The sequence below is a fragment of the Simochromis diagramma genome, unplaced genomic scaffold, assembly GCF_900408965.1.
Source record: "Simochromis diagramma unplaced genomic scaffold, fSimDia1.1 OVJJ01000603.1, whole genome shotgun sequence".
In the NCBI taxonomy this organism is placed as follows: Eukaryota; Metazoa; Chordata; class Actinopteri; order Cichliformes; family Cichlidae; genus Simochromis; species Simochromis diagramma.
Genome location: NW_024387414.1, coordinates 7,300,582 through 7,320,795, shown reverse-complemented (window position 1 = coordinate 7,320,795; position 20,214 = coordinate 7,300,582). Strand labels below are relative to the sequence as shown.

General features: G+C 39.3%; 1 protein-coding gene across 2 annotated transcripts in view; it reads right to left on the bottom strand.

Annotated features, from left to right (window-relative positions):
- Positions 1-20,214, bottom strand: part of LOC120721065 (tyrosine-protein kinase CSK) — a 48,234-nt gene that overhangs the window by 7,087 nt on the left and 20,933 nt on the right. Inside the window, exons 1-6 of one of the 2 annotated variants that reach the window (XM_040011090.1) lie at positions 14,069-14,290; positions 13,545-13,628; positions 9,633-9,746; positions 8,762-8,874; positions 5,191-5,410; positions 393-486 (exon numbers count right to left, since the gene is read on the bottom strand). In XM_040011090.1, coding sequence (XP_039867024.1) covers positions 393-486; positions 5,191-5,410; positions 8,762-8,874; positions 9,633-9,746; positions 13,545-13,559 — 556 coding nt within the window. In that variant the 5' untranslated portion in view covers positions 13,560-13,628; positions 14,069-14,290. Of the gene's footprint in view, positions 1-392; positions 487-5,190; positions 5,411-8,761; positions 8,875-9,632; positions 9,747-13,544; positions 13,629-14,068; positions 14,291-20,214 lie in introns of those variants that run through there. The other variant, XM_040011089.1, reaches the window with a different exon arrangement.

Sequence of the window (20,214 nt, the reverse complement as noted above, 5' to 3'; positions counted from 1 at the left end):
CAGCAGCTATTTTCTTGTTAAAATAACTTTGACGATGATGTATATCCTTTAAGCAGGAGAATTAATCTTTGCATTTCTCTAGTGTAAGAATTAGCCGGGTCAGATGGGTATGTGAGGGTAAATAAAGACAGACAGAGCTGGAGATTGACCTTGAGAGCCGGTGAAGCCCAGCAGTCGTTCCCAGCCACACAAAGATTAACCACCCTCTGCTGATTAATGCTATTAAAGCTCGTAGGAGACGCAGGATTTCTCTGTACACTGTGTGTGTGTGTTCATGCATCTGATACTGTGAGGTTAATGTGGCATATAAAGACAAGCATAACAAAGTGTCCCTGTGTGTATTGGTGCCAGTGTCCCTGTAGGGCTGTGTAATGAGCTCTGTGTGCTCTTACTCCTAGAGAATTCGTCTTGCGCTGCCACTGTTCCCTCCATCAACTTCGGTTTAATCAGCCTGGTACAAAGGCCATCAGCGTCTTTGGTGTAGTGCTGGAGAGAGAAAGTTTGAGAATTAAATACAATCTCCATGCATAAAGAAAAAAAAAAAAAAGTATGTATGCTTCAAGTGTTAAAAGTTACAAAGAAAATCCTCTCTCAAAAGGTTTTCCCTGAATTTAGGTCAGCAGTATATACTGTACTGTGCCACTGTACCTAGCTGAATGATCCGATACGGATGTTCTTGGATTACTTCATACTGTTGAGTCTATATACAAGCTTTTGATATGCAAAACAAAAGCGAGGCTGATGTTCGGGGCCACCCTCTGCAGAAAAATGTGACGGTAGCGATGAAAAGAAGATTCAAGCTGTGTTGTCAGATTTTATGAGAGGAGGCTCCATCCACCAAACAGGTACAGCATGACAGGTTTACCTTTTATCAACATGCATCTTTGTTAAAGACGAGGAGGCTCGTCTTGAGGGACGACAGAATCCCGGCCTCATTTCCATATGAAAGATGGAATAAAACAGGAGCAGCAAAGTTGGGAGGATTTACAGCAGAGTACAAAGCGAGAAAACACAGTAAGGTGTTCGCCTGAAGTTTAAGGGCTGCTTCTTCTGCTCTGTAAAATTTAACTCCAGCTCCATTCAGAAGTACTCTATTAAAGCAGTGTGTGTTTCTAATCAGCTCCAGTTACAAAAGACATGAGTACATTTTCAGATTTGTCTTTTTTCCAGCTCTAAAACAAACCAAAAAAATCCACCAGAATAAAGTTTTATTACTTTAAAAGCTCTATTTTTTTTTCTTTAAATTCGTGTAGTTGAAGAGACAGATGATCCACTATGTCTAAACTTACTAAAGGTCTTTTATGTGTCTTTCACTGCATTTCCATTTGAACTGATTCCTACTCATGTTACGCAGAGACTCTTCCACTGTGTAAAACATTTTAGCTTCCTTTCCTTTAAGACAGATTTCTTTTGATTGGCTGTCCTTTGGTAAAGTTTGTGGGTGGGTCTCCTATGCTCACAGCCTGAGTTGCGTGTCTGAGATGACCAAATTATGGATATCAGCCCTTACTGACATCATGCAGACCCATTAGTAGACTTGTTTGTTACTGGAAACCTTGAACATGTTTAATATGATATGAGCATCCACCATTGTAAAACAAAATAAGAAAAAGAATAAGGTGTAGTCTCTTTAAGCTACTTCAGATGTGGACAGATCAAGGGACAACAACACGGAGGGCAAGTCACTTATAAAATTACATCCCCTGCAGCTTTGGCTACTATATAAAATGCTTAAATAATCACTACACTACAGAAAAGTAACTATCAACAGAAGTCAGTTAAAAAACAAACAAACAAAAAACACAAAGAAATAAAAATCTACACTTTAAAGTCAGACACACTGTGATGAAAAGATCACACTTGGGAAATGTTTAAACCTCTGCTGGACACTGTCAGTATTAGTGTAAAGGTGAGGTTCCTGGGGAGCATTTAGTGTGGGAACAAGGAGGAGGGTGAGAGGGCTGGTGCATTTGCACCAAGCTGACAATACAGGGATGACTCGTCTACCTACAGAGAGCTCTGCTGTCAGATGGAGGCAGCGTGCAAAGTATGTGGTACAACCGGTCTTTGGGCCACTCTGGCATGTACTGTTGTTGGTCTGTCTGCCAGCCACGGAGAAGAGTGAGGTTATAACATATAAACAGCTGAAGTGACAATGACAGTGACAAGTGTCCACTGCAGCTGCTTGTCTGTACTTTTTATACTATATTTCTGATCTTTTAAGATTTTTTTTCACAATCCTCTCATTCAAGATGAACTCTTCTGTCACTCCCTTCCCTATTCTGGCCCACTTGTCAACCAATCGCCTTTCAGCAGACGCATACATCATCTGCTTCCAGCGATGTGCAGATAGGTTTTGGAAGACTGCATGGCAGCAGACCTGACATGTGTGAAAACGCCTCTCTGCTGTCTGTCCAAATGGAAACGTGTATGCAGACACATTTGTGGGACCATATTACACTTTACAGTTCATCCTTATAAAGACAACAAAATAATCTAATCCCAGTCCATATCTGCTTATCAATTTAGGATAGTATTACAAAGGCAAGGACCCTGTTTGTCACGGCAAGTAAAGAAATAAAGACCATCTGCGTTGAATTGCAAAGGCAAAAAAAAAAAAAAATCATGTGAAAAGAAATCAGTGCCTCCTTAAGTGATAGCAGAAGTTACATAAATCATGAAACCCCTTTGTGACCACTGTTACACAACTGTGGACTGATGTGATGACTATAGACTGTAAGATATGATTATAACCACCAGGGGGCAGCATGGTGAAGGAAGGCTGAAGACAAATTAACTGCACATGTAAAATAGCCACAGCTATACACAAATGATGCATTTAGATTATGTATAGCATTCATCCGGTCATTATTTATCATTTCTGAAGCGTTGCCTATATGATCTTGAAAAAGACAGCCCTGAAAGGACCTTAATTAGCATTGCTTATGTAACACATAATCACTGAAATGCAATCTTAGAATGCATGAAAATGTGTTTTTAGAGCACAAGTGGCTAAATCACAATCTTCCCATGTGTAATTAGCAGAGAAAGGTGTGATCACAGAGTTGAAACAGCCAGTGAGCACCCTAACAGACAATACTTTGACTGTGCAATTACACCCCTAAAAATACCATATGGAGCGAGCTTTGCTTTTGTTTTTGTTTTGTTTTGTTATTTTTAAAAACCACATGCATCAGAGGATGCACTGACTGAAGACAGAGGTCTGCCAGCATTTGATGTGTAGGTCTATATGAAGAATAACAACAGAGCAGAGGAACACCGAGCGAGCCGGAAAAACACACAAGAATGTAAGGAATTCTATCATGCGCAATTATAGAGAAAGAAGAGACAAGGGAATGCAGACAGGCTACAGAATAAAGATGTAAAGAGATACCGAAAGAGAGAAACATAGCAGGGTAAAGCAGGGAGACGGAGACAGTGGAGGGCGAAAGGAAGATACTGAGATGAGAGGAGGAGGAGGAGGACAGAAAGCAATATGCCAGGTATCCACCAGGGAACACAAAGAGAGAAAGAAAGGAGGAGGGAGGGAGGTGGAGAAAGGAAGTAGAGGCTGAACCGAGCCCGGAGGGTGAGTGTGTGTTGGAGAGTGTGTGTGAGAGAGAGAGAGATTGTGGGTGGCTGATAACAAGAATGCGCTGGGGATGTAGATGGTCTCGTTGCCAGCTGGCACATTCCTGCCTGTCCACTTCCAAACGCCCCACAAGGCAAAAAAGATGAGGCCCAATTAAAAGTGTGATAGCCGCCAATCCAGCTCTTCTCTTTATCTAAGAGGATGAAAGGCCTTTATCTCGCTCCCTCTCCGTTTCTATCATCATGTCTCCCCATCTTCCCCTTTCCACACTCCGTCCTTCCTCTGAACCAGCTTACAGAGAGCAGTCAGGGAGTGAGAGGATCAGACAGCTTTTTGAAGGATACGTACTTGAGTCAGAGTTTTGGGAGAAGTCCACAGAGATATTCAGCATGTGTGTCCTTTACAGAGTTATGTAATCAAACTGCTGCATCATTTATCACCGTATAACTACCATAACTTATTTCTATTAGCTGTCGTGCCATGAAGTTTAGAAGATGGATTCCAATTGTTTATTCCTAATAAAAAAAACAAAACAACTTTTTTGTTGATTCAAACAGGTTTACATTTTCCTTTTTACCAAACAAATAAAAAATAATCAATAACCAAAGACTGCAGGTGTAATGTAAGATAATCAGCTTTTAATGCAACTGACTGACTGTCACAAATGCTAGGGGAATGTGATGGGATCATTGTGTGACCTAATGGACAATGAGATACAATATTTAACTGTAGAAAATACGTGATATAAGAGGCTTTTAGCTCTGTAATAGACTAGAAACAGGTCTCTCGTACAGTGTTAACTGTGTTAAGATCTAAAACACCTTTGATAGACAGACGAAGCATATCTGAGGGGATAAACAGTTGGCCTGAAACAAACAGAAATATAAATTCTCATAGGAATTATATAACAACCTTTTAAGGGGAAAACAAAAAAACCCCAAAACAAGTAGGTTTGTTTTCCTGCTGCTCTTCAGTTTTACTGAAGAAACTCTGCTTGTTTCGGCTGCTCCCTTATTCACAAGGGGTTACCACAGCAGATGTAGCACATGTTTGATTTGGCAGATTTTTTCCACCAGATGACCTTCCTAACGCAACCCTCCCACAGGAGGAGATTTAGTTCCTCTCCTGGTCTCAAACTGGGATCTTTCATGTGTCAGGCACATGTGTTAGTTGCTAAACTATGGAGCCACCCTTTCTGAAGAAACCCTAAGATGGAATAAACTTTGTAAAATCACCAACTTTTTTACTGTAACAGTTATTTTAAGGATCGATACTACTTAATTTGAGCTACCTAAATAAAATTTAGCCTAACTCTCTGTGACCTTCAGGATAGAGGAAGTATGCACTGGAACGTTAAAACAAGGTGACATTTAAAGTTTCATTTTCTTACAAATCGCTCTCTTTGACGTTCAGTTAAATGCCTCAAGTCTTTCGGCTCTTAAAAACAAAAACCAGCTGGAAATGATGATGATGATGATTATGAGAAGGCATTCATCGTTTTTTTACTGCCAAACTGAATGCCAGTAGTACTATTAAAGGTGTTCTGTCAACAAAATTAGACTACAAATAACAGCTATATGTTCTCCATCCTTCCTCACCTCCACCAGCTGCATGAGGTTCTCAAAATACTCTTCCTCGTCGATGGTGAGTTTGCCGTTGTGGTAGATGATGCGGTAGTGCTCCACCTTGCCATCACAGCTGACACACAGGGTGTAATCTCCAGGATAGTTGGTGCTTTCCCTCACCAGGAATAAACCCGTCTCTGGAGGGTAGAGGAGCCGCTCGGCCTGCTCCCGAGTTATCTTCCCATGAAACCAGCTGGAGAGAGTGGAGAGAGGGGTGGGAATGAAGGACGTGAGGAGACAAAGAGGGAAGAGGGAGAGAGAGTATGTCAGACAAAAAGGACACACAGGATTGACTGGAAGTGTTTTATGGCCGCACACAGAGTGTTTATGTAACAATGACGTTGTTTGATCTATGTACAGAAACTCAACTTGTGCCGTTTTTTAAGAACATATCTCCAAAAAGAGAGAGAGAAAAGAAAACAACTAAATTTCAACCATACAGGGGTACCAAATTCCATGTATCGTGGCCCACAGCCTTCCTCTGAAATGAGAAGTGAAAAACAAGAGGGGGGCAGTAATGGGAAGCCGACAGCAGCACTTCCACCCTGTTCAGCTTGAATGGTGCAGGGGCGAGGCTGTCTGATCTTGGGGAGTCAGTGAAAAAGTACCTGAACCCAAACAACAGGAAACATGGTGCTAAAACGCGCACACGCATGCATGCGCGCACACACATACACAAAGCCTGGGGCAGAGTCGGAAACTGACATACAGGCACTGCAATAACAGGAAAATGCAAAAGCTGCTCAGACAAGGCGGGGAGCAGGATAAAACCAAGTCACCCATTCCCGACTGCGGTCAGAGAGACCAAGAGACGGATTGAACTTTCACCACCCGCTGTAGCGAAAAGGAGGGAGATCAAAAACCAACTCCACCTCCTGTTAAGCTAAAAAGCCGATCACAATTCTGTTGGTTGTGGCAACAAAGAAACGCTTGCTTCCTGATTTAGAAGCTAACTGTTACACAACGAGCATCAACCTCGCCATATGGCTTGATAGGAGGCATCTATATGCTACTGAAGGACGGATTAGACAGCAAGATCACACACTTTGATCTACTCAACCACCATCTTTACAATCATCTGTTACAAAAACAGAATTTTTTCCACACTGCTGTTGCTTTTCAATGATAATGCATCCTCCGTCGAGCTTAAATGGTAAATGTTTTTTAATCTTTGTTAGATACATTTCAGTTTCCTACAACAAAAGCTAACACCCTATTTCAGTATTCTGAATTTCCTTCCATTCATGGCTATTGATCTGTGGTATGAAGCATAAACACAGGGGGTATCCCATGTACCCTGCTGATTTCTGCCACTATTTGTATGAAAGGTCACATTAGCCACCAAGAATTGCAAAGGACAAAGTCTCCTTATCGGCACTGGGTGGTCAATGGGTGGTAATTAACAACTATGAATGATTTAGCCCACTTTCCTGTGGCTGCCTCTGTCACGCCCTCCTCCTCTTCAATCACTCCACTTGGTCTCCTCAGACAGCAGAGGCCCTTGTGGTAAAGCTGCTTAACATGGCTCGAGTTGATTAGATCAGAATAGGGAGCTTCTCCGATGGAGAGAAGCTCTTTAACTCCCAATAATCCGAGAGCAGGCGCCAAGAGTGGATGGCCCCAGTAACACAAAGCCCAGTGGTAGACACACACTTGCTGCTTTGTCTCCAGAAATTAACCGCAGTTTTCAGAAATGACATCATATTGAAATAAAAGTGAACAACATGTTCAGCACAACTTGGAAGGAATGAGTAGGACAGCGCAGATGAATACGCCAGCTTTCTTTAGGGTGGTTTGGTTACATGGGTCAGATATCTGCCACATGAGGGCAGTAGATGGAGCAGAGTCAAGTAAAGGAGGCAAGCGCTGTATCTACAGCCGAGTATCAACCGATACGGGTGAACGTTAAAGCAGAAAACCACAGATGAACCCTTACGTAACCCAGAAGAGAGGGAGAGGTCCTCTCCGAGACATTTGCTGATGATTCATAAAAAAATCCAAAAGTCCCTGCAGGATACAGAGAAACGACTTCTGATGACTTGAGTTTAAAAACACTGAACTATGCAGTGATCTCAAAGGCAGCAATTGGAGCAGAAGGTCAGGATGTGAAAGCATGCTGAATATTTGGGAGTCAAAGAGCAGTGAGTTAGTTTCATAGCACCTTCTTCTTCTTTCCTCCTTTCTTTTAGAAAAGCAACTCTGAGAAGGACATTTGGTTATGGCTGAAAACAAGTTTCATTAAATTCATTCTGAGCTACAGATTAATTACAGCTGTTCCCCACGGTAGCCTTTAATAATCAGTGTTGTTGTGTGCACACAAATCCCTTGTAGCTGCACAAGGCTCATTTTAAGTTACTGCACCACCGGGCCTCCTAATATCACACACAAAACATGCCTGAGCTGCATGACACAGTAATCGAATTTAAAATGGTGTGAACAGACGGTATGAGGTGGCAAATAGAGAGGTCAACGCTTTCAGCAGCAGTTGATGAAGGGAGACAAAGAGGGTCAAAAAGTCTATATAAATGTTTCCTGCCAACATTTTAAGAACATATCACTAAGAATAGTTTGAGCTACACATGCAATGCTGACAAGACTGCATTTCACTTTCTATCCGCAGCTGACACCTTTATTGTGTTAATGATTTCCTTCTAGGAGCACGAGAAGAGTTCATTGTTGCTGCACGAGGTTTGAAAGGTACAAGGAAATAAATGAGCAGCTTATGTATATAACTCCTTACTGTCAAAGAAAATTAGATACTTCCAATACTGGAAACACTGAGAAACTGAAATACAATCTGTACTTCATCTTTGGCTTAATTAACTTAACTATGCCCATTACAAAAAACCACAACTTTGAGGTCCAACTTACCATTCTCTTCTTGCAATTCATGTACTGCCTACTGAAATTAAGAACTTTCTTCTGCTTTGCAAAGTTTTAAGACTTGTTTATTACCATCTCAAGAGTAAACACAAATGGTCTGGCAGCTCTCACAGCTTTCAACATCTTATAGCTCGGTTGTAGCAGCTCGACTTTCCTGTCTCCTTTCATTTGCATATGCCTCTCGTTATGTTTTCCTCGTTTTGAATAGCTGCATTTTCAAAGAGCCCGAAATGTCACTCAAATCTAGTGCACAGCTGGCTGTAGCCTCTATGGGTGTCTGACACAGACAACAGAAGACAGGGAATTTTCATCTTTTGAAGTAAAGACTAATTTCTCCCTCTCACAGCAGGAGACAAAAGTGAATTGTGCTATAACAACTTGTTCATACATAAAGATGTCTGAGATACGAGACACAGACCATTAGTATTTTGATTATAACTGTATTCTGTCGCAATCCTGGAGAACTTTGGTAGTTTCCTAAAATGTTATTTCAGAATGAAACAGTTCTGCAATCCTACAAAAAAAAAAAAATAAATAAAATGCATTTTATCCTCTTACGTTGCATTAAAAAAAATGTTTGTATGGTCTTAAAAATAAATGCAAAACACCACAAACACACAGACATGACAGTTTAACTGGGATTATCCATTCTAGTACTCACGGCATAAGACTGAGTTTCCCTCCTGACTTGACGCCTTCCCTTTTCTGGACATAGTTAGCTGGGATGGTGCCCTCTCTGCCCACCTGGTTCCTTGCTCTGTACCAGTTTGGATCCTGAAACAGTCGAACACACCACAACACAGCTGAAATACCATAACTAAGGCGGGGTACCATTTTTATACCAAGTCATTTTGTAGGTAAGGAACACTTCTGTACCTTAGAGATAACACAACACAGAAAGACACAGTGGAGAATAAAAGCCAAAATCCACTTCAGCCCCATCAGATATTTGTGGGCACAAGCTGTTGCATCAACAGAAACCAGCGAGTGCTTCTAGCTAAAAGGAAACCCACCAACTGAAGCAATAAAGCTGTTTGATAGGATTAAGTTCATTGCAGCTTTTTAAAAGCTGATATACTTTTTTTTTTTTTTTAATGTAGCTCTTTATTTGTCTTGTCATTTGTCATACAAATGAATGAACTAACTACTTTGTTAGGGACAAAACTTTTGGTTGTCTTGTCTTCTGACTTGAAGTACAAAAAACTAGGATTGTCTCATGAAATACTGCACAAAATCCTGTTATAGGTACTGTTGCTGACATTTCAAGAATGAAGAAAAATCCATGTCCTTTTACATCTCTGCATACATCTGTGCATATTTTGTATCTGTATATTGTTTTTAACATACAGAGAACATTTTACAAGTCCAATCATTGGTGAACAATCCAAAAAAAACAACCCTATTAACTGTGAAAACCCATGAAGAAACAGAAACAGCTTAAACAGTAACTCATTCACTGAATAATAATTGCTAGGATGGCAGCTCTGTGGGTTTAGTTAGAACAACCATATTCAAGGCACTTGTTTTCTTACCCTGGTGACTCCGATGATGGTCAGTACGTCTCCTTTACAGAAGGGTAAGTCCTGTTCATTGGCAGTCTGAAAGTTATACTTGGCTACACACTCTGTGCCAGTCGACCATGGTACCTAGATTATAGAAAACACAGAGGAACCAACATTATCTAGAGGTGTAACTCATAAGGAGCTAAATGAAGCAAATTACAGAACACAATAAAAGAGTTTAGAGGTGGAGAGGCAACAGGGGAGGGCGAGAACAAGTCCTAATCAGAGTGTTATGAGACTAGGATCCACTTATTAAAACCAAAGCCTGCCAGCATTACAGTCCTTATTCTGAATGTTTCTTTAGAGAGTTTACTCTTCTTCTTATGTTGTTTGTTTTCCCTTTTCAAATCTTTCAGGACCGTGTTAAATCTGTTCAAATCCAATAAGGCCTCAACAAATAAAATCGTAAGTAACACTTTTTGCAGTAGTTTCCTGGTGCAGTACAGGAAGTATGAACATTAACCTAGCAAGTAATTTTCTTCCCCATGTTTAGAGAAACTGGAGCTTTCATGGAAACTTGGGAGATTACTGTGCTAAACACTGAGCCACTGTTCAGTCATTAAAAGAGTTTATTAATCTAAAATAAAAATTAAACGTTAAATGTTGTGCATGAACAAAAGGTGTGGCATAGATAGTAAGCAATAATTTGTCTGGGCTGAGCTGTGCTCGATATTGCACACTTGAAAGGCAGAGATAATGCACCCCAAGGTAGTTATTTGAATCTTGACAAAAATGTTAAGACTGTAATAACATATCAGATAGAAGCAGTAACTGTATAAAGCAGCAACTTTATTTGTGTAATGGTAGTACCCTCCCCATGAATCACAGGCATAAAACCCTATATAACACCCAAGTGTCTAAAGCCAAAATGTGTTTCTGCTTTGATATCCAAATAAGCATTTTTTCTGGATGATCTACAGTCTACAGTTAAAAGGAAATAAAAGGGACCTATGACACTCATTTCGAGCTCCAAATTTGAATTCTTGGAATCAAAAGTAGCTTTGGATGATCAGTCCATGTTTACATTACACTGGGCCTCACTGCCGCCTTTCATATATAAAAATCATATATGAAAAATGAAAACAGATCTTCTCTAAATACTTTTCTCTTTTAGATTATCAAGCTGATGTCAATTGGCAAACACTTTTACCATTAAAAAGCATTTAAATGTGTAATTTAAAGGAAATTTCACCATTTAAATCGCATAAATTTAACTAGTGTTGAGATGGGAGTTGTTGACAGTTTCAAGCTACTGAAACAAGCATGGAGGACATTTAAATTCAAGAATCTCATTTCAAACTTGATATTTTTCCATTTTCAGACATTTAGAGTTCAGTTACCACTCCATGGGTTAATTTTGTTTATGCTTGTAAAACAAAAACCGGATGAGGCAGATCTCCTTCCTAGATAACAAACAGTAGGTTTATTAAATCTGCTGACCTCAGCTTATTCCCAGCATAGCCCTGCCAAACCTGTACCTGCTTAGAGATAAAATAACCCTGAGAGAAAAAAATAAATACCTGTGTATGTGTGTACCCAAAACAATGTGCTTTCAGTGAGAATTATTGCCTGTTCACTCCACTGCAGTGACTTTGAACCTCAGCTAAAGCTCTGCCATATAGTTGCACTCACTATCAATCTTGACTTGTCTAAAAGCCACAGCTGCAAGAATCACATATAAATGACAGAAAAGAAAGGAAAACAGAGCATTCAGCTCGCACTGTTAGATCAGCAAAGCGGTGTGATCACTATCATGCCTCAATAACGTGAAATGACAAAGCCAGAGAACAAAGCAGCAGGTGTGAGTGAGCGAGTAGAGCCCTTGAACAAGCTGCTTTATTTGCAGTGGAGGCTGTGAATGTGTCTATCGCAGTCAATAGAGCGTTACGAGTTTGATGGCTGCCGTGACACAGAAAAACCCCCAAAAACCATTGCATCTCCCATAGCCTTCATTTCCATGTGGTCACATCAAGAAAAGAACTTTATTAAACTGAGGCTCTGCTAGACCTAATGTGTCATTGGGGGAAATTTCCTTGCGGCTCTTAAGTAATTTAAGACATAGCCTCATGCAACACACAAAACAGCTGGGGAAGAAAACTACGGCTAAATTTAACACCAAGTTGCGTTCATATATTTTTAACAGCAGCATGTTTTCCTTGTGTTGTTTCCTAAGAGGGAAGCGCTCGAGAAGAGGATGTAGATCATCCACCTCGAATTCACCTCTTGGGGGATATACAAGTCAGTTTATTGTATTTGCTTACTCCACCTCTACAGTCCCCACCCCCCCATCCTTACATTGTCAATCTTTACAGAGGACTTAAAATACATTTATACTTCTGCAAAGCTTTGAATTTTGATGCTTAAATATCTAGAATAATGAAACTATTATTAGCTACAACTTGGACTGATTGAGAAAATATTAAAAAAAGCTAATAAGTGCAAAAAAGCATAATCAGCTAGATTTCATTCATCTGATGCAATTATATTTCACAAGATGGTTACATATTTAAAGCGTTAAGCAAAATGCAATTCTTAATCTTCCTAAATAAAAATTCTACTATTTAAATATTGACAAGAAAAAGAGAAGTTAAAAAGTAGTTGTCAGTATAACTCAGATACGTGCAATTTGAACTTCCAGCTTTGTGCTAATAGGAAGCTTCAGTTTACGATTAGACAGAATATAGAAGGAGGATCAAACAAAAGTTAAAGTCTTGAAGTTTTAAAAAGTGCTGTGATCACAGCATCAAGAAACCTCTGGCAGATCAAGGAGGAGTATGCCACAGTGTTGTCTTAATCTAGAGAGAGAGATGCTTGTCATCCACATTAAACAATAACAAAACCAGACAACTGTTGCTTGGACATATTAACCTCCAGAGGGCAAACGTAATGCAGCAACTGAAGACGTGAGGAAACTTTTCTATCTTTACAGAAAGGCATTATTAATTTAATGATTTGTAAACAAAACCACGGGAACTTATTTGGAAGAGTTGCACATGTATTTATATCTAAAGTAAGAATAGTGCTGTTGGAAGATCAGATGTCTGTATTGGTGGTATTTCACAATGTTATGCTAGCAGCTTTTCTTTGTGTGGTTAACATTAGTTTTTGACTGAACTGCAACCTGTGGGCCAGCTGCTTGATGCGACAGAAAAGCTCAGACGATTATGATGTGTCATCGTTATGTTCACTTTAAGACTTGTTGGGAAGCCTTTACTGCACTCAGTTACATAATGTGCTCTTGTCAGCGTGATTAATATTATTTCACTTCATCTATCTTGTCAGCTCCACTCCACATGTGATGCACGTGTGAGTGAGCGCAGGTGCACTCAGTGAGAGCAGGGTAAAAAGAAACTATGGCAATCATAAATGACAGTAGTACGCAGTGAAGACTCGCTGCACTGAACAGAGAGTAGAGCAAATAAATGGGGTCAACCATTGTTTCTCATTTTTATTCACCTAAAATTTACTAAAGAAAAATACCAATTCATTAAATTGGATAAATGTATCTGATCAATTTTATTTTTAAAAGTTAGGAAAGCAGTTTTTAACTGAAACCTGATATTGCCCGATACATAAAATATAAAAAGGTCTCTTCCTCAGGAGTGTACAGTGTATTAATGTAAAACTGGTATTGGGGTGATACCAGCAGATACCCAAAACAAATGTATTAGATTCATAACTGGGAAAAGAGTTAGATCTAAAGCTTTTATAGACTTTGTAACCATCCAGAACAACTAAAACATGCTAATGAGAGAATCTTGTGTTTTTATTTCAAACAGATTCTTTGAAATATAGAGAGGAAGAGGATTTTTAATTCTATTACAAGTGGACACAAAAAGTGTGCAAGCAAAGGTGGAAAAAAGCAATATGTTCTTCACTTACATGGATCCCAGACATGATGAAGGGAATTTGGCAGCAGGTGTCCTCAGGCAGGTAGCGGTCACTGTTCAGCTAGTACCATGAGAGCTGTAAGACATAAAGGTAAAGGCATTAGAAAGACAACAAATGTATTATATAAAAACTGCTGAATGATCACAGTGTATGTCATAACAATAAGAGCACAAACAGCCACAAAAGCAAGTCACAAGCATATCTCACTGGCTGGTTAATCAGCCCAAATGAAACAGTTCCAACAACTCTAGCACTGATCTGATCACTCTACAGCTAGCATGGCTGACAGATTAGTGGATTGTGTCTGCTACAAAGTGTTAGTAGAGATTAGGGCAAATGTGATTTAAATTTAAAAAAAAAAAAAAAAAAAAGATTAAAATAACGTAAAACGCCAATCTATCCATTCTCTTATAGAGAACAGGACACACTGGACAGGTCATCAATCCATCGCAGGGTTAATATGAACAGACAACCACTCATGCTCACGTCTGACCAACTTAGAAATGCCAATTTACCTAACCCATGGATGCCTTTGGACTGTTGGAGGAAGTCAGAGTATCTGGGGAGAACTCTTGTAAACATGGAGAGGACATGCAAAGTCAACACACAAAGGCTTCGGTTAATTCAAACCCAGAACCCAGTGCCACTTTAAGACAATAACTAAATGCAATCATTGCACAGTAGCAATCATAAGTTTACTTACTGTCTAAAAAAAAAGAAAGCATTTTATTAAAGTGCTTAACTGCCACTAGAGCAGGGCGATATGACCAAAAATATTTATCACGATATACATTTGAAAATTTGCGATAACGATATAACTGACGATATAATTGACACTAGACAAAATACTTTACAACTCCACAACTTTATTAGTGCAAAAAAAACAAACAAAAAACATCAAAGTATTTTCACTTAAACGAGCAGGTGTTTTTTAGGTCCATTAAAGTTAAATAAAAATTTAACAGTGCAAATTCCTTGCTGACAGTTGAACCAAAAGGCATTTCCAGTTGAAATTGGCCGACATATCCTCAACATAACCATGTATAATATCCACAGAACTTAAAAAGAGGTTATACACGCACAACACGGTAATATTATGTTGAAGCACAGTATGTATCACTCCGCGAGGCTCCTGCCTACGATAGCCGTAACGCTCCGACAATCCATCAAGCTGTGCGGGTTCGTAGTTTAGCAAAGTCGTACTAAAAGATTTGACAGATTTTCGAGTGCCGTGTACCACATAAAATCGTTTCAAGGTCAGTAAACACAACCAGAATTCATACATAAGGCACACGGGATTATAAAGGGCACTGTCGATTTTCAGAAAAATCAAAGGATTGATTTTAAGTGTGCCGTATTTTCCAAAAAACACGGTAATTATGACGGCCCGCTAGCATGCTCTACCAAAAATAGTGCTGGCCAAACCAGTTCCACACCACTGAAGTTGCAGCATTTTTACAAACCAATTCTGATTCATCCGTTTCATTCAACGATCCGCTTTCGCCCTTCTCATTCTCCGTCGCCGCCATGCTTTTTCCGCCATGTGCATATGAAAACAAAGGCACTGTGCATGTGCGTTTTACCCATATCCTATCACGATATTTCATTTTCTTATCGTTGCCGAACATTATACCGGTATTACCGTGAAAGGTATGATATGGCCCAGCCCTAACTGCCACATTGCATTTTAAAAGATTACTTTTTAAATTTTCTACTGCACAAAGTCTTACACAACACAGCGTTGTTATAATGAAGTAGAAGTAACACTAGGTGCAGGTCTCTCACGGTAGGCTCCATTCAAGCATCTTACTTCCGTCCAGTCCAGAAAACGGCAAGTTGAAACAGGGAGGGTGGAGCATAAGTAGGAGGAAGTTGCTGACGAACAGTTTCCAGTGGTTCTTATGATAGCAGGAAAGGGCTGTATTTGGATACCAATGTGAACATGTCTACACTGCTGATCATTAGACTAATTTTAATGGTCTAAACCTAACTTTAAAATAAAATCAATTTAAAAGAGGTCAGTACTGGGATAAAACAACAACAAAAAACCCTTCAAATTGGACTGTGACTTGTTCTATGTATTGTAGATGGACTTGATGAAAAACAACCTACAGCTTTCACTTGGATTATATTTCACTGAGCATAAGCAGGCGATTCCCCCAACTTATGAAATAACAGAGCTCTGTGTAATTTTAGATCCATGAATATGATGCATCTCCTTCAAAGAGCCTGGCATTCTCCCTAAGAGCATCTATAGCAAAGCTTCACAGCCCTACCATATCCTGTGTTGAAACAGGAAACAGCCTAATTGCAGACCACTGCAGAGCAGTATGCAAACTGACAGAGCCAAATATATCCAAGGCCAGGCTGCTCCTGTGAACCCAAAGGGTACTTCTTTTCCCTTTACCACGCTTTACATCTAAAGCAACCCTGCTGGAACAGAGCAGCCACACTTGCTAGTCAATGGAAAGGAGACAAGTGAGTGCTATTCTTATCTTGCTCCAGCGCTGAGGAATAGCTCCAAGCTATTCAAGAGCTTCAACATTTCACTGATTACATCACTCTCCATAAGTTCATCAAGTGGTACTCCATAAGGGCCTCTGTCTTTGTCAATTCAATTTTCTATAGAAAACATTTGAGCAATAACACCAACACTTTGTCCCACAGAGCAGACTATATATTTCTAACACACATACCTGCATCAACATACATGTTTGATACTGGGAAAGGCAGTCCAGAGAGTGCAATTATACTGTACAGTATTCTTGCTGAGTATCTGTGTAAAAGCCCAAGACTGTGCTCAGTCTGACAATGGCATCCGATTTAAAAACAAGACAAAAACAAAAACATAGGTAAGTGTGCTTGAGTAAGCAGCTACAATTTCTGGCGCAGTGTGACGATTTATCAGATGTCAAGACACGGAACATCTTAGATTCCTCTGAAACAGGATTTTTGATTAACATAGTACTACTTTGTGCAAGAAATTCTACCTGGTGCGTGCCCTTGTATCGAGTGGACTGGATAAAAAGCCAATGTGTTCATGTGCTGTGGAACCAGAGAAAGCCAATCCAAAACAGAAAACCAAACACACTTGAAATTTGTGTTAAATTAATTTAGCAAGACAGTATACACAATACATTTATAAATTTAAAGTTTAAGTGAGTTAAACAATTCCTGGTGAATATTACTTTTTTTTTTGCTTTGCTTTTATTTTTGCTTAAAATGTTTATCCATAACAGACTAGCCTAGGAATGTGAACCTTCAGTTTTCCTTTAGCCTGATGTAAATATGAACCATGATCCTGGCCAGATGAGCAATAAGCACAAACAACAAAATCTTGTAAAGAGAAATGGTTCAAGTGTATGGCTGTTCAAATATCACATCAAAGAGTACATTTTTAATTCAGGCTCACAACCCCCCCCAAGTACCACATGTACCACACATGAATGCAAATCACTTTTTTCTCCACGCCCCTCCTCCTAATTGTCTTCCGTTGTGTGACAGGAGCTGAGTGTTATGGCAACACACCAAGTGATGCAACAGTAGGCTTTGATGCAGCGCTGCTTTTCTCTCTGCTGTGCCAGATGCCAGTAATAATGTTATGGTTTTATTTTATGTGTCGTTTGTATTCTAACCTGCATTGTGTGTTCCATCCTGTTCTTTTTAAACCTTTGTGATTCATATCAGCTCCTGCAACCTACTGCACTTTGGTGGATGTAGATTAAAGAAATTAAGTGCTCGCCTCCCATCTACAATATGCCTGTATGATCTTGTTTCACCACATTAATATTTCAGTGCATCGAAGCTCTTAGACAACTTTCTGCATTTTCCATGACCTCAGAGAATACAGCGATGTTAACTCTTGTTTCTGTACTATACACCCCCAACCTGATTCCTGAAGAGCTGTTGCTCAGTGCACCACAGAACACAGATACAAAGAACCATCAAAAACTATGACAGGACTGGGTTTTTATTATATGGTGTCTATACTTCTCAAATCAGCTCTGAAAAAAAAAGACAACTGAGATAGCGGTAACAAAAGATGATTCATACACCCCCACGTCAGCGGACAGGACAGTTACTGCAAAATAATCTATTGCTTCATTTTATTAAAAAGAAAAAAGAGAGAGAAAAAGACCAAAAATGTCAAAACAGAATTAACAAATGTTTCCTTTGAAACAAATGTAACACTGACATAGGGTCTCTAATTGTGTTATTGGTTTATTTTAACACATTTTTGGTTCATTTGCTTTAAGAAGTTGTAATTTGTTCCAATATAGAAATTTTCCTATTGCATAATTTCATAAAAAGTGAAATGCAAGAGACTGGTTCTGACATAAATTAATGTTGGAGTTAAAGTGCATTTTCGAATTCACAGTTCTTAGAATACTGGGAAATTTGTGTCATCTACATATAAAAGATTAAAATCACTATTTAGTGATTGCAGAGAGCAAAACCTCAGGGTACTTGAACTGATTTAACCACTGACACAAGTTTTCTTTTCTTTTTTTTTTTACCCATTTACTGAAAGATATTTCAATTAGAGTTATTTAATGGACATGGACATAATGTGTAGACTCTCAGCTTTCAATTGAGGGTATCCACATTCAAACAGACAATTGACTCACAGGCTATTTCATGGGCAGGTGTGGGCAATTCCTACGTTATGTCATTAATTATCAGTTAAGCAGATAAAAGGCTTGGAGTTGAACACAGAAAAATACAGATCCGAGAAATTTCTACAATATGAAGAGTGGCAACTTCTACAGTTGGCACATCCTGAGAAAGATGAAACGCACTGGTGGAACAGCTTGTGATCCAAAGCATACCACATCTGTAAAGCACAGCAGAGGTAATGTGATGGCTTGGGCGTGCATGGCCAGTGGCACTGAAGACACTAGTGTTTAATGATGATATTCTGACATGTTCAGAGACATATTGTCTTATCAAATCAGCTACGTGCAGTCACACTGATTGGGCGGAGTTTTATAATACAGATGGGCAATGACCCAAAACAACAGCCAAAGCAACCTGGGAGTTTATTAAAGCAAAGAAATGGAATATTTTTGAATGGCAAAATAGGTCACCCGATTTTAACCCAACCAAGCATGATTTCACTGGTTTAAGAATAAACATCAGAAAGAAAGACCACAAACAAACCGCTGCAGTAAAGACCTGACAGAGCATTAAAAAGGAGGAAACCCAGCATCTGGTGATGTCCATTAGTTCAAGACTTCAGGCTGTCATTGCCAGCAAAGAGTTTTTAACCAAGTATTTAAAAAAATGAACATTTTATTTTCAGTTATTTTATTTGTCCAACTATTCTAATTACAGCCCCCTGATGGGATTGTGTTCAAAAATGATTTTGTTTCTCATATTTTTATGCAATCTTTTTGTTCAGCTCACTGAACTAAAGCTAAAAGTCTGCACTTCAACTGCATCCGAGTGGTTTTATTTAAAATTTATTTTGGTAATGTACAGAATCAAAATTAGAAAATTAAAAAGTTGTTCCTGTCCAAATGTATGTAAACTATATAGCTATGATCTTTGGCTAAAGAGTGAATACAAACAACTGGGCACAAATGAGATTCCTCTGAGAGGTGTCTTGGCTTGGTTTTAGAAATATAGTGAGCAGTTCACTCATTCAGAAGGGGCTCTGAGTAGAACTGCTATTAGACAACATCTAAAGTAGCCAACTGACGATGTTGGAGCATCTGACAACAATGTCTCCTGAACATCTCCTAGGTGGGGTGTTTTGGGCATTTCCTACTGGACATCCCATAGCAGACCCAGGATACATTGGAGTGATTGTGTGTATTGCCTATCCTGTACTGGGAATGCAATAGAGTCTCTTGGATGAGCTGGCCAGGCAAAAGTATGTATGCAAGCACAATTAGGTGGCATTTAGTTAAGACACAGAGTCTGTGTTACTGTTCATTATTTAATAAACAAAAAAATATATATAGTCCTGGTCATTTTCTTTTTGGGGAAGACCAAAACCTCTTTGGGCAGCGCCAACATGGAAGCTACAAGAGCATATTTTTGCGCTGGTCACAAGCTAAAATGTCCATGAAGCTCATGGTTCTAGTCCAGCTCTTATTATTTGACTCAGTCCAAGAAATGCAGCACTGGTTTACTAGACACCTATCATTTGCCTGCAACTATGAGAATGTTCAACTGATTGCTGCCATGTCAGCTTTTCCTGGATAAATAAGAGCTTAAACAGAAATCACCAGAGAAGGCTGGTGTTTAACTGAGATTGCTGTTGTTGATTTCTAAAATTACTGTGACAAAGCCTTGGGTTATGCAAGCTCAAGTCCACAGCAGGCCCAAGGCCATCCACAGATTACAATCTAACAGTAATGCTTCTACAGGAACTTATTAAAGTCTTTTTTTCCTTCTTTTTTTTTTTTTTTTGACTTGGGGGTGGCAACTTAGCTTGACCTAGATTTCTGTCTGTTAAACAGCCAATAACTATCCTGAGGGAAATTTTATTTACTTAGACAGCATTATGCCACAGCTCCCATCACACTCAACAAAGAAGAGTATTATACATAAAACTTGTAAACAACATTCCCAAAGCATTCCAAGACTGGTTAGTCAGGTAATGCTATTCAATCTGGTGCCAAGAAAGCTCCATTCACAACACAAAGTGTTTTCA